At 33.6% G+C, this 14,383-nt stretch overlaps 4 protein-coding genes across 4 annotated transcripts; 1 reads left to right on the top strand and 3 right to left on the bottom strand.

Annotated features, from left to right (window-relative positions):
* Positions 1-406: 406 nt before the first annotated feature.
* Positions 407-2,246, bottom strand: LOC138140224 (NF-kappa-B-repressing factor). The gene is made up of 4 exons (XM_069061060.1): positions 1,853-2,246; positions 1,665-1,797; positions 1,287-1,609; positions 407-1,233 (listed from the first exon to the last, which is right to left on the bottom strand). Exons 1-4 carry the CDS (start codon positions 2,101-2,103, stop codon positions 1,056-1,058), a joined length of 885 nt encoding a protein of 294 aa, XP_068917161.1. The 5' UTR covers positions 2,104-2,246; the 3' UTR covers positions 407-1,055.
* A 122-nt stretch (positions 2,247-2,368) lies between these two features.
* Positions 2,369-6,908, top strand: LOC138140223 (congested-like trachea protein). Its single transcript, XM_069061059.1, has 4 exons — positions 2,369-2,717; positions 2,776-3,208; positions 6,050-6,226; positions 6,386-6,908. The coding sequence occupies exons 1-4, from the start codon at positions 2,625-2,627 to the stop codon at positions 6,577-6,579; spliced, it is 897 nt and encodes a 298-aa protein (XP_068917160.1). The 5' UTR covers positions 2,369-2,624; the 3' UTR covers positions 6,580-6,908.
* LOC138140219 (insulin-like growth factor-binding protein complex acid labile subunit) lies at positions 3,241-5,800 on the bottom strand. Its single transcript, XM_069061052.1, has 3 exons — positions 5,574-5,800; positions 5,367-5,516; positions 3,241-5,317 (listed from the first exon to the last, which is right to left on the bottom strand). The coding sequence occupies exons 1-3, from the start codon at positions 5,619-5,621 to the stop codon at positions 3,410-3,412; spliced, it is 2,106 nt and encodes a 701-aa protein (XP_068917153.1). The 5' UTR covers positions 5,622-5,800; the 3' UTR covers positions 3,241-3,409.
* A 115-nt stretch (positions 6,909-7,023) lies between the features above and the next one.
* Gel (Gelsolin) lies at positions 7,024-13,579 on the bottom strand. Its single transcript, XM_069061053.1, has 7 exons — positions 13,425-13,579; positions 11,253-11,494; positions 8,775-8,849; positions 8,654-8,722; positions 8,186-8,600; positions 7,457-8,133; positions 7,024-7,399 (listed from the first exon to the last, which is right to left on the bottom strand). The coding sequence occupies exons 2-7, from the start codon at positions 11,490-11,492 to the stop codon at positions 7,220-7,222; spliced, it is 1,656 nt and encodes a 551-aa protein (XP_068917154.1). The 5' UTR covers positions 11,493-11,494; positions 13,425-13,579; the 3' UTR covers positions 7,024-7,219.
* Between the last annotated feature and the right edge of the window lie 804 nt (positions 13,580-14,383).

The following is a 14,383-nucleotide window of genomic DNA, read 5'->3' as shown; positions in this document are numbered from 1 at the left end:
CGGCTCGAACGACACAACATGTTCATGTTATATCATAGTACAAATCCAAATTCGGCCCTCGTGTAGTCGTATATCATAGTCATAGCAGAGATCATAGTCAACATAAACTTGTGTTTTGATGCTTGAACCTTGAAATGAAGTTGTCCACTCGGATTAATAATAATAATAAGCGACTTCAAATCAATCAAATACATTTCAAACGTTAAATTAAAATAAATAAATTGGGCCAAGTGTATCTCAAAAGTTACTTCACTTAACCCACAAAAAAAAAAAACAAATATAAAAAGTAGGAGGAAGAAATAGGACCAAAATGAAGATAAAAAAAACTTTCCGGATAATGGATAATGAATTGTGAATCAAGTGCGGGGGAAACAAACAAGCTGTCAAAAATAAATTTAAAAAAATACATTGTTTACTCTTTATTCAACAAAACATTGAAACATAATGAAAAAACACAAGTGACAGTGAAACAATGAGCTTATTAAAAATCATTAGAGAAAATCAAAATACGAATTTGTACAACTGACAACTTTACATGACCAATCAGTTTTTAGTATGATTGAAGAAATTGACACGTCAAAATAAATAGGTAAACAATATTTTAACCATTCACTTTTTTACTTTGGTCAGTTTTTCCAGTTTTCACAATGTTCAATATTTCTTACTTGCCAAGATCACTAAGAACAAAATATTAAGTAACATGCTTTCGTCAGTTTTAATACTACATAATTATGTACATATACATATTAAGTTCATTCATTCGAAGATACAGAATATTTGCACACGTCAACTATTATCAATTCAACTAAGCATAATAAAAAAAAAAGGCCGTGCCAAACCCAAATAACCACCACCTGTTGAATTAAGTTGGTGAAAACAAAATTACACTAAGTGTATAATGGCAATTTTGATATTACTAGGATGCTAGACCAATCAAGTCTAAGTACACAACGTTGCCAGTTGATTTTCTGGGTAGTGCAGTGTTGGTGGTTATTTGGTTTTGGCAAAGACTATATGTATATTATTTTTTAATATTCAAATTCAGTTTTCCTTATCTATAAATCCCACAAATGCATAAATTTTGTAGGTATATGTAATTTATATAATCCATCTTCTCCACCAATTTTAAGCAGCTCTTTTACAATATCCATTCTAGTAATCTTATGGGAAACTGTTATCTTTCTAGAACTAGTTCCTGAACTTTTTGATTTCAAATTAAACTTCCTGGCAACTCTAAAAATCAAAATTGACATTGTATCAAATAAAATACATTAAATAAAACATACTTATGAATTAAAACTCTTTCTTCTTTGGTAAAATCTGAATCGAACACTAAAGTAAGTAAATTGGATGACCTACAAAACTCATCTAATTTTTTTGTAATTTCTGTCATCAAATTCCTATTCCCCAGTCCATGTCGATTTACATTTTCATACAACATAACTGAATCCAGGTTTCCTTGTTCTTGAGCACCCAAACCACCTCCAGTCCAACCCATCTTTGTCATTATTTTAAGAGCTATGCTGTTAGAGTTAACAGAAGGTTTAACAACTGTTTTAGCACTTGATGTTGACAAATTCTCTTTTGTAACATTGACATAATCACTTTTCTGCATTGAACATAAATAAAATCATTCATTACAAATGAAATGCATGCATATTTACCTTGCTTATAAAGAAACAGGTTTCTTTCAATTTTTCAAGAGCTTCTTCAGCTAATGGCCGCTTAGCTAACTGCATATTTTGAAAACTACCACAAGCAAATGCCTTTTCATTGATTTGTAACTCAAATAATTCTCTAAAAATGAAAAAAACAATTTTGTTTAATCCAAAAATTTGCAGCAGATTTTTACGGATTTTCATCATTCTTAACTACTTTTAAGGTAATGTTTATATATGAGAGTGCATTTTGTAATGTAACGTATGGATTCTCATTTTCATCGTGCAAGATCACCACCAAATTTCCCAAAAAATCTTGAGCCTGAACCTCATTTACTAATCTTGAAATTTTTTCTTCCAAATTATTTTCACCCCCGTTTTTTCTCCTACGACATTGTTTGTCATCATCGTGGTCGCTTAATTTTCGTTTTAATTCAGTTGACATCTTCAACAAATTACTGTGACACTAATAATGAAAATACATTCTATTTTAAAAAGTGAGGTTATGAGATTAATAAAACAAAAAACAACAATGCTTGATATCAAATTCAAACAGCCCGGAGTTTAAAATTAAAATTTAAATAGCAATTAATTGTTTAGTGCATTTTTTTTTTATTATCGTAGGGATGTTACAAAATGGAAAGTTGACAAACACTGACTCACTGAATTTTCTGACGTTGGCCAGCTTGGCCGTGATAATACGGGCTCGAGTTTCGAGTATTTGATTGAGGGTCAAAAGTTACAGAAGTTATAAAACTTAATTTATTTTTAATTTAATTTTTCAACGTTCTTTATACAATATTATTGCGGGATATCCATTTAAAATTAATTTTAAACGAATTAATATAAGCAAAACGTTTATGCACAGGTGACAGTGACATTGTTAAAGTTTGAGGTTATCTAGTTAACACTTGATCAAATTAATTTATTTCGAATAAAGTTAAACCGAGTAATTTTATTTCAACGATGGCGGAAATGGGGCCTATTCAGTATTTTATATGTGGTGGTTTTGGCGGTATTTGTACAGTAGTTGTGGGTCATCCCCTTGATACAATCAAGGTAAGTACAATTTTCATTGCTGACCCTGACACGCTCCATATGTTACAATTAATTACAGGTTCGTCTACAAACTATGCCTATCCCCAAACCTGGGGAAAAGCCTTTATATGCAGGTACTCTAGATTGCCTTAAAACTACTGTAAAAAATGAAGGAATTAGGGGTTTATATAAAGGAATGGGCGCCCCATTATTGGGTGTAGCTCCAATTTTTGCCATTTCCTTTATGGGTTATGGGGTAGGGAAACAATTATTTGGCCCACCGAGTGGCCAACAATTCAGTTATTTAGACTATTTTACTGCTGGTGCCTTCTCAGGAATTTTTACTACTGTTATTATGGCCCCCGGAGAACGGATAAAATGTTTGCTCCAAATCCAACAAGGTTCTTCAGGTCCAAAACTTTACAATGGTCCTGTAGATTGTGTTAAAAAATTGTACAAAGAAGGGGGGATTAAAAGTATTTATCGAGGATCAGGCGCGACTCTTTTGAGAGGTAGGTAATACATTTAAAAAAATACTTTCACACAAATTTCAATTGTTTATTTATATATACAGTGTACATTGTAAGTGACACACCATTTTACATTTCCCATTGTTTATCATATAAAAATTTAAAAACAATATCAATACGCATAATCTGAACTTACATTACTAATACATATTCCCTAAATACGATTTCGTTTAATTTGAAAAATCACGGATGTGTAATATTGTTTTCTATCTGAAAATTTTGTTTTTTGTATTTTCTCATTTTACGCATCTTGTATTTAAAATACTTTTGATTAAAAGTGTTCTTATCGCCCTGATATTGAGACGACGGGTATAATATATTCAAATCATTGTTTTCGTCGTTAGTTACATTATGATTGTAACTTGAACCTTGCTTTATTATCTTATGACGCAACAAATCAAATTGAGATATTTGATTTTGTGAAATTTCAGTTTTATTCATTGTCGTACTGTTATTTTCATGGACACTCTTGTGGAGATGATGTTTTCTAATTTTTGGTTTATATTCCGGACATTTCAATAATCTTCTCATGACATGAAAAACACTCCAATTCACATACTGCTTAGGTTCGACACATTTGGGAGCCACTTTGTTCTCGTAAACATATTTAAAAGTAAAACGGTGATCTTCAAGACATCCTACACCCTTGTCGTGGGTAAAATCGCATTGTTTCGTCACTTTTTGTTTAATTCTGTTAATAATCATCGGTTTCCACTCGCTCATTTCGCACGAGCAGTGCCAAGGATTCTCGTTCAGTCGAATCATTTTGACATGAATTTTTGAAAAAATGTCTCGCGGCAATTGAGTCAAATTATTATTGTTCAAATATATTTCTTTTATATTTATTAACTGATCGAAAAGCGCTGGCGGTAAATATTCTAGCTGATTTTTGGACAGATCTAAAATTTCTAAATTCTCTAAACCTATAAAAGCATCCATGGAAATATTTCGTATGTTACAGTTGCTCAGAAACAGTTTTTTCAATTTATAAACGTCCAAAAATGTATCAAATTCAATTTTAGTAATATTTCCTGTCAAGGTTAATTCATTTAAACTCGGCATCCCAACAAACAAATCTCTTTTGAGCAATCTAATGTTTAAATTGTTTAGAGTTAAAGCCTTCAACAGATTCAAACCTACGAATGAATTTGTCATTAATGACAAATTGACGTCATCACTACCAATAATAAGCGAATCAGTCGTGTTCATGACTTCGAAAGTGTTAGGAAATATTGTTGTGATCGGATTATTTCCAAAATCGGCTAATTTTAGTTTTGGAAATGGTGGCAGAGACAATTCTGATAACTGTGAGAAGTTATTGTAAGATAAATCTAAATACTCCAATTCTAAAAGCCCAGCCAGATCTGTCAACTGAATATCCAACAAACTGTTATGAGCTAGCGATAGTGTTTTTAGATTCGGAGTACCATAAAAAGCAAACGGTGGAATAAATTTCAAATTGTTTTTCTCCAAAATCAGATATTGTAAATTGTTCAAACCGTTGAACATCGTCCAATGGACATTATTAAGTTCGCAGTGCGTTATCCTCAACAAATACAAATTTTTAAAACCTATAAACAACGGGATTTTGTGTTCATTGTCTTGTTCTTTGTACTTCTCGTAAGGCAAAACTTCCTCATTCGTATCTTGTTGTACTATCGTTATGGCGTGAGAATTGCCGTCGAGTTTTTGCACATATTCAAAAGTTTGCCCGTGGTCGCTATATTCCTTAACAAAATTTTGAATCTGCGTTTTGGAATTTTTGATCACAATATTTTCGAGATTCATGTATTTTAAATTCGGCAGAGCCGTATCAATTTCGCCTATTAAATGATTGTCATTCACTTTGTTCAATAAGTTTGGTCCCAACAACTCCAAACTGACTAAATTTTTGAATTTGTTTAAGTAGCTAAATTTCACTGTCTTACTCCCAGTGTCGTAGCCTTGGATCAGAGTGAGCGTTTCTATGTCTTCGGGTAGTTTTTCAACCAGTTCTTCCGGTTCGATTTCGGTTTGTAAAATACAAATGGCGGAACGAACAATTTGCTTGTCTTCCAACAATTCCGTCTCCAAGTTGTCATCATAGAGCACCTTGAAGACGATTTTGAACGATTTATCAATTAAATTGATTGATACTCACGTCGTTGAATTCGACAGAATTCACCTCACGCGGACTCTGTTTTCTTTTGCTATTTTGCATAAAACGATAAATGGCAGTTTCCGTTAAATGTTCCAACTGGCACGTGCACGTAAGGGGGCAATTTCTGTTCTTGTCCCATATTTCCAAACTCTAAAAGGAGGTACACCACTTTTGGCATTATTTTATTTAAATTAAATACACACTTACATATATCGTGCCAATTAACACCAACAAACTTACTATATAACAGAACATTTTACTGATGCTACGATACTATTAATGTGGAAGTGTTTTAGTTTTGATACTGTCCAGGAAGTCCTCCCCCGCTTGTTTCCTTTCTTTATCATGATTTATCTGCGCTTAAAGAAAAATTACATGCAAGCAGGTTTTTTCGACAATTTTGATAATTAACTACATATTATCTTGTTTCTATTTTTTTTAAATGTTCCAAAAACGTTTTCAAGATTTGCCTAATAACCATAAACATATCTACATTACATAACATGTATCAACTTTCATTATCCCCATAATAAAACGAATTTATTCAGGCACTTATGAAAACGCCTGGTTGTCTAAAATTTTCATGTAATTTATATTTTTCTTACACCCGACTAAAAAAAATACATTTATTGGTTTAATCTTAGAGGTCTATTAATTTCCCATAAGAATGCGAATTGTTTCAGATATTCCTGCTAGCGGGATGTATTTTCTCACTTACGAAGCTGTTAAAGACTATATAACAGAAAACGGTAAACATTCACCGAGTATTTTAGGAACAATATGTGCAGGTGGCGCTGCAGGAATAGCAAATTGGTTAGTAGGAATGCCGCCAGATGTATTAAAAAGTCGCTTACAAACAGGTTGGTTTATTTGAATTTTCCCCAAAAAGAAACATTGACTCGCTCATTAAGAATTTAGATTTTGTAAAGTTTAGATGCCAACTACAGCTCAAGTCAATATTTCTTGGGATTTTAACAAGAGTGGAGCTTGTATCTGTTGTTACCATTTCTCAATTTCAGCACCTGAAGGTACTTATCCAAAAGGCATTCGCGACGTTTTCAAAAATCTCATTAAAACTGAAGGACCTTTAGCTTTGTACAAGGGGATAACACCAGTACTGTTGAGAGCTTTCCCCGCAAATGCTGCGTGTTTCGTTGGGTTCGAACTTTGCAAAACCTTTTTAACTTACCTCTCAAAATCCGGTGCCGACTAAACAGATTCTATTTTTAATAAATATTTTTATATCGATAATGCGGTGGCCGTATCGATTTTGTACCGACTGACGTGGGATGCGTTCTTATCAGGGGAATTTATTGGATTTACATTTTATTCTGATTTCTTACACGGATGTATATATGTACGCGCTTGGGAATGTTAATATTTTGTGTTCAATTTTAGCAACTTTTGTTTTATACAGAATTTTATAATATACGTATATATTGTATTATATTGTACATTATTTTGTACTATCAATCATTCATTCGTAGTTAAAGAGTAATATATTACTGTATTTTAATAGTTTTATAAACGATTTTAAAATAATTTATTATTTCATTCATTGCCCTCACGTTTCTAGTTAATGTTTTCACTATTTTCATTTACGCTTTATGTAGGTAACTGACAGAGAAAAAGGAGGTCGCTCGTAAATCCAATCAAAAAATGTAAAACTGTCCCTTTAATAATTTTTTTTTGGTACACATATAAAACTATAACAAAGCGTATATAAATCGTGGTAGATAATTGTGCCCCATTGACATGGTAAATTAAAAATTTACTAAACAATTTAATTCTCATTTGCTCGCGCACAATTCTCCACGACGATTCTTGTTGCAGTCATAAAATATTTAGATTGTCTAGAAGTGAAGGGCACTGTTTTCTTCTGCAATTTGGGCTTTAATGTCGTCGTATGAAGTAAGCGTATCCCAGAAGTCGGGATTCCAGCTCGGGAACACAGAGGTGAAAGATTCCGGTTCTTGTCCCTGACTGATCGGCGAAATAGTCGTGCCTTCCCGGGCGAATTTCTTCAAGTGCATCTGCAAAACAAGTCACACAATTAGTCATTCTCGGAAGTTCCTTTGTACGGGACACACCTTAGCCAAGTCGTTAGACTTCGCCTTTTCTTTGACGCTCGCTCCATTCCCGATCCACACGAACAGCTCTTTGCCAATGTCCAGCAGCATGACATCGTCTTCGTTCAAGTCCTTCTGGTCAAAGTCTATGATCTCCTCGACCTCGAACTTCTGCCCTCGGGCCTTGATCTCGGCGTGGAAGAGGCGCGCCTCGAACGAGTTGATCTTTTCGGTGCTCGGCGACCGAATCAGACGCTGGTGGAGTTCGTGTTTGCTTCGCCAAGACTGGAAGTACTGGGTGAAGGCGGTCGGCTCGGCGCCCTCCACGATTCTCTGAATCTGGGTCCAGGCGGGGTACTTTTTCGACGTGAGGAAGTTCTGCGCCTTGACCATCGCCTCTTGTTTCTCTTTGTTGTTGCACTTCTTGCCGATCCAGACGAAGATGTTGGAGTCGGTCGTGTCCAGGATGAAGCAGTCGTTGGCGTCGAGGAGAGACTGTTGCAGCGGTTTCTGGGCCACCAGATCCACTTTGAGGGTGCCGCTGGCGTCGGAAATGCGGTAGAGAGCCACCGTGTGCTCTTGACTTGTTTCAAATTTGGAGTCGTCGCCGCCGGATGACTCCTCGGGCACGCTGGAGGCGCTGCCGCTTCCCAAAGCGCTGAAGAAATCGGCGAAGTCGCTATCAGGACTGAACTCGTCTACAACCCGACAATTAACCAAGCTCCGTTGTCTCTTGTCACCACCACCTACCAATAATCTGCACTTTAGCCTTCCCGGCGTGGTCCTGGTCCCTGATTTGATTGGCAGCGGAAATCGCTTTCAGACGCTCGACACGCTTGCTCTTGGCGCCAACGTAAACGTAAATATCCCTGCCGACGTCGAGGATAAAGCAGTCGCCCTTGTTCATGGAAGACACGGCAGGATCGACCTGCTTCACTCGAATATTTCTGGAACCTTTAACCTGGAACAGTCTTTTTTCGAAGGCGTTGGGGTCGACATGCTTGAAACCGGAAGCGATGCCACCTGGAAGGTATCGGACTCCATTTTTAAAGTACGACAGGAATAATTGTGACTCGTGTTCTTGCGTTTCGCGGTATTGAATTGGAACACCGCCAAGTTGGTCGTCGAGCTGGATAGCGAAGATTGCAGCCGAGCCAGCCTCGTCCTGGCGATCAATACAGATTTATGAAACGGAGAAATTAAAGTGTTTTTGTTTACCTGAGACGTTTGGGAACCCAGCCAGAAATGGATGTCCCACGATTTCTCGCCGCGTTTATTCACTTTAGTCTGGAAAAATTTCACGTTAATTGGCCCCACAACGAACAAACCGATCACTTACGTTCAAAATAATGTAAGAGTCTCCCGTGTAAAATTTGCCAAATTCTTCTTGGGGATACGCCACTGGTTTAAAATTCTGTAAATAATACAATCAGTCAGTCTCGCCGTGGATATTCATTATAACTATTAGTTTTAGGGAAAACACTGTTGTTACGTAACGTGACCTTCCTTAATGATTCATAGCTCATTATAATAGTGTGGAAGTGCTGTATCGTATTCATCGTTAGATTAACTTTCGATTGTTGCTTTAATATCCTTGAAGCAGACCCTTCGAGTCGTTTTTAAGCCAAATTTTTCTCAATAGCCGACCGACTAACAAACTTAGCTAACAAGAAAAAAATAAGTGACTTCGATCACTGTTGACACTTTTACGTGTTTATTTTGGTAGTAACTATAAGATTTTTTTTTCTAGTAAAAGTTTCTGATAACAGAACTTTTCAACACTGGTCTTTCATGAAAACAACATTTATTACCGAAATCTGTCCGATCTATTCTTAAACATTGGGAAAGTTAAAGCTGTAATTTATTTTCATTGAGAGTTATTTTTAAACAGATACACAAATCAAATGATTTTATTAACTCCGGTACTATTTTCGATTGTTCTGAACAAATATTTTAACGAGAAATTCGGGCGATAAAATTGTCAAATATTGAAACTGATGTGTTTGGTTTTGTGCATCCACAGTTTTCCCAGATAATTATAACTCTTATTGCTTGAATTAGGTTCACTTGGTAGGTATTAGTAAGTAGAGCAACCTTAGGAATTTTCCTGATTCCTGTACGAGAGAATTTTCCCGCAATTACATTTTTATATGTGATAATATTTATTTTTAACAAATTGAAGTGATAACGCGGGTCTAGTTTTATCAGCGACAAAATGTGATAAAGGCAATTAAATTATTAACGTGCTTTTGTGGCTGCGTTACACACATTTGCGTTACGAAAACAGAAATGCACACTTAAATCAATTTTTACCAGATGTTGGCTCGTCAAGACAAAACTAAATATTACTGATGTTATCTCACATTTCATTTCTGAATGATAATAACCAGCTTTTAAAAATATTAATACAAGTTGGGGATGCTGCGTAAAAACGATTTCATGATTTATGGTGGTGTAAAACTACTTATAATATATGGCACGCATCAATATTCTATTTATATAAAGTAAAAGCCTTTTAAAATCTGATTCCTCGGAGAGAGAAATTTCCTGGCGAAATTGCATAACAATTTAAGTAATTCTTATCAAATATCCCGTCACATGCCCGATAAGAACAAATACTAAATAATAAATAATTTTCTTTTGGTTCATTGGTTAGTTTATTTATATAAAAAGCGCGGTTATAAATCAGTTGATTTAAGGGGCAGTCAACCATCGCAATATTTTGTATTTTACAGTGATATTTATAATTTTAGTAAATTAAAATTTTTGGTTGTGTTTCAAAAACGACACAATCGATAAATTTATAGCCCTGAAATTACTTAGTCTGAAAGTAACTCAAATCAAATTATTGATTATTTTTAAATATGTGCGTTGCTTTGAACCTTTTTGTAAATATTTTTCTGTTATGCATTTTGAAAGATGACGTGAAAATATGCACGAGGAATAAATTTTAATAAAATAAATTGAATCCGAAAGCAGCATCAACTGATTCGATTTTTTCTATTTATTTTTTATAAATATACCTCATAATTAATTTGTGTTAGCTAATTAAAATGTCAGTGAGACCTTTTACTTCTTACTTTTGCTTTTATTTTTTGAAAGTATCTCGACAATTTTAATTAAGCCCCCACAACTCTTGACGAAAATTGAACGAAGAACGTGCCATCCGACACCCTTTGAATATGATGTAATCATTTTGAGTCATGTGAACACTTCATCTTTAGACGACAGGTTTAATCTCTAATCATTCAAAGCGTTTTAAACTCCTATAAATAAGGGTCCAACTTCAGTGAGAATAAAGAGAATCGATGCGTATTTTTATCGATGTCTTGAAGGAGTGACTGTGATTGTGAAAAATAAATAAGTCAGATAACCGATAACAAGTAAAATCACTTTTGGCGTAGTTTTGAATGCTGAATTAGAGAAAAGCAGGAAAATTTGAATAATGATCATGTTTAAGTCGTGAAGGATTTTAGGGTGGGTTCTTGGAATAACAAGAACCTGTAGTGTCATAAAATCAATTGAAAATAACTTTTCTATAAATAGACCCTAGACCCATCACGATAAGTATTGATTTGTACATTTATCAAACATCTACAGTTACAGAAAGATAATTAAAAAAATTATCAGGCGACGCGTACCTAATATTTTTATGACATGCCGGTAAAATCGCTTACATTTGGGCAAAATACATTTAAGTGTCCCAACGGAAGAGCTAATTTTACACTATCGAAAAATCAATATAATGCCCGTTTATAAAATGCGTTAATTGAGTAAAAATTAGCACACGCGGGCAACTTATCTCCTAAGTTTTTACCTGAATTCTCCAAATTTGTATTCCAGCCGTTTGACCGGCGTTAGCGAATCCTGGCTCCATGACTCTCGGTCCTGTTGCTTGTTTCTTGGCTTGATTTGTTGTGGTCGGTGATGAAGGTCTTTTACCGCTAACTGTTGCCGCCGAACAACTCAAACAACAAACTAGTAGTAAGGCTGCTGTTGCTATATAAACATTTTGAGGCGACGATACACCACTGGCGAACATTTTGCGCAAGCGCATCTCTAAAAACAAAACATTTAATTTATTTATTCATAATCTTGATCAAACTGTGATAATTAATTGGCAAAATCGGGTCACAGGCGATAACACATGTAACATTCATAATTGCACATGAACCGACTTTTTTTGCAACTAACTGTACAAATTGTTGGTAAAATTTAGTTTTCTCAAAAATGGTAAAAGTAAAACAGTCGGTATATTTTATGTCTGGATGCAAAGACAACTCGGATTAATATTAAGAAACACTACATTTTCTTATACCGAATGGTCGTGGTATTGATCCCAAAAATTTTATTAAATCAATCTACTGGATGCAATTTTTATTTTGCAGTAATAATCATTTTTGCTGCTGCCTGTAGGTGAAAGCATAAAAATAAATTTCTTAAAATAATTTTTTCATGACCTATTTTTACACGCTGCAATACAAAGAGATTACTTCATCTCTAAATGCATTAATTAAAGATATGTATGTAGGGGTGCGGTTTGAAATTAAATTTTCCAATTAAACGACAATCAATTATCATATTACTAATTTGATTACGTGACAAACATCTGTTACAATTACACCTGAGATTATTTGAGATAATAAATTCTTGAAATTCTAGGAAGAAATAATTGATTATGTTTTTACTTTATCGATCATCACTCACTAAAGATGACGTTTTTAATTAAGAGTACCTACCTATTATCTACTTTTACAAAGTTAAGTGTCTAAAAAATAGTATTGCAATGGTTTTTCCGAAAGTACGTGAAGTAATAAAAGTACAGACAGTTATACATATAGCAACGTCCAGAAATTCTTGTTGTCTCCACTAAAATTTTATAATGAAATCGTTGACCTTAAGTTTTTTAGATAATTAAAATGTTTGTGGAAAAACATCGTTCGGTATATAAAAACGTTCAAAAAGTACACGAAAACGCTAACTTCTTAAGCAGACAAATTTTCAGCAAAAAAACAACCAAATAAAATGTTTGAAAAAAGGAAAGGTATATTGTCATGCTTCAATTAAAGGTTTATTATTAAAAAATCAATTACATAAGATGCTTTTATAACACTTTTCTGTTAAACGAACTGGTAAACATTTTATCAAATAGTGATAACATATCTGTATTTAATAGTTACCGACGTGATTAAGCGAAACCGATCCGAAATCAATACATAAAAAATATATAGATTCTAATTTGTACTAAAATATAACTGACATTGGCCTTTTGTATATAAATAAAATAATTTCTTCAAATAGATATTTACGTAGGTATTCGTAAACACAACTTTTGGGATGTAAATTTTAACAACAATAAATAGTTACGTTAGAATCATAACAAGAATGCTGTCAAATTTATTAGAATGTTATCGGACTAAATGTAGACGTGTACTCTATACACCGGTTTAGTGGTTTCTCATCAATTTGGGCATTTCAAAAAAATGGAAACAAGTTCTTTTTAAAAAAATAGAAGTTAAATGTATTTCCAGAAAAATTGAAATTTAAAAAATACATATTTATTGTGATCTATTATATTCGATTTTCTATTTTATTATCTATTTTTCTCTTTCAAAACGTTTTGTTCGATTGACGTTGTTGATAATTATTAACAAATATATTTCTTTAGATTTCATTAGAAAATTGAACGATAACAGATGAAAAAATATGTCACACTTTCATTGTAAAGTGAATGACCAAAATCATTGGACGATTAAAGCGCTTATCTTGAATTTTATTCAAGATATTTGCTTTGTAACGTAATGATTAAAAATTACCAATAGTGCAAAAACACGTTTTGTAATTATATATTTGTTTTTCTTTATCTGATAAGTGATAACGATTGATATAATTGTATAAAACTAATTGCATATCTGTCCCCGTTTTTACATTCCCAAAATATAAAAAATTGTTAGCAATGATCATGCTTCATCTTTCTAGACTAACTTACCTATAGGTTGCTCTACTTAACACGTTAAAAGAAAACACGAACTTGATGCGATCCGTTCGACAGTTAAATTCTCACTATTTGCATTTATAAATCGACTTATTCTTATAGCAATGACCCATTGTGTGGAAGGTCACCGCGTTATGAGATAATACGAATCTAAGAAAATATAATTTTAACCAGTGACCAGTTCTGGGAAGACTTGTAGACAAATAACAGTTTTAACAAAAATTGATTATCTTAAAAAAAATATTGTTGTTATTACTCTCTATTTACAATAATAACAATTACAACTGTGTGGAAGAACGTGGGACTGACGTGGGTTTCCAACAAATTTTTTTCGGTGAAATGTAAGAGTGAACTATTTGTTACGGGTACAGTAAGATTAGTAGTGTGACCATTTGGAAATTTATACAGGACACGGCTTCTATTTAAAAACTCGATGATAAATTAATTAATCATTCAGTTATCAGAACGCCTTCATCCTTGTAAATGCTTTAATCGTATTTTCTAATTATTTTATTTCACATAATTATAACATAATACAAAAATAGGGTTCCAAGACGATGGTTTTAGACTTTTCACCAGGAAGAATTCATATTTTGTCGACTACCTACAAACGAGATAAGTGTTTCACAACTTATTTTGTCGATTAGATTTTTTGAAAAACTGTCAAGTACCTACTCATTGTTATTAATAATTTTTAAATGTACTCAGAGTGAAAACAGGTGGCAGAGCGAGAGATAATATATTATTAGCCTGCCGTAAATGTTCGCTTTGTGAATTGGCAATGAATTGCTAATATGTATTAAAAATTTGCACACACTAACTTCGTTAAAAGTTATTATCTTATAATCTTAACTTAACCGTTCTAACCACCGCAATTATTTTTAATCCTGGCGCTAGTTTCCTTTGATATTTTTATTCAGGCGCGAGATATCTCTTCATAAAATTTAATGGGA

The sequence above is a fragment of the Tenebrio molitor genome, chromosome X, assembly GCF_963966145.1.
Source record: "Tenebrio molitor chromosome X, icTenMoli1.1, whole genome shotgun sequence".
Lineage (NCBI taxonomy): Eukaryota > Metazoa > Arthropoda > Insecta > Coleoptera > Tenebrionidae > Tenebrio > Tenebrio molitor.
This window is presented reverse-complemented; position numbering and strand designations above follow the sequence as displayed.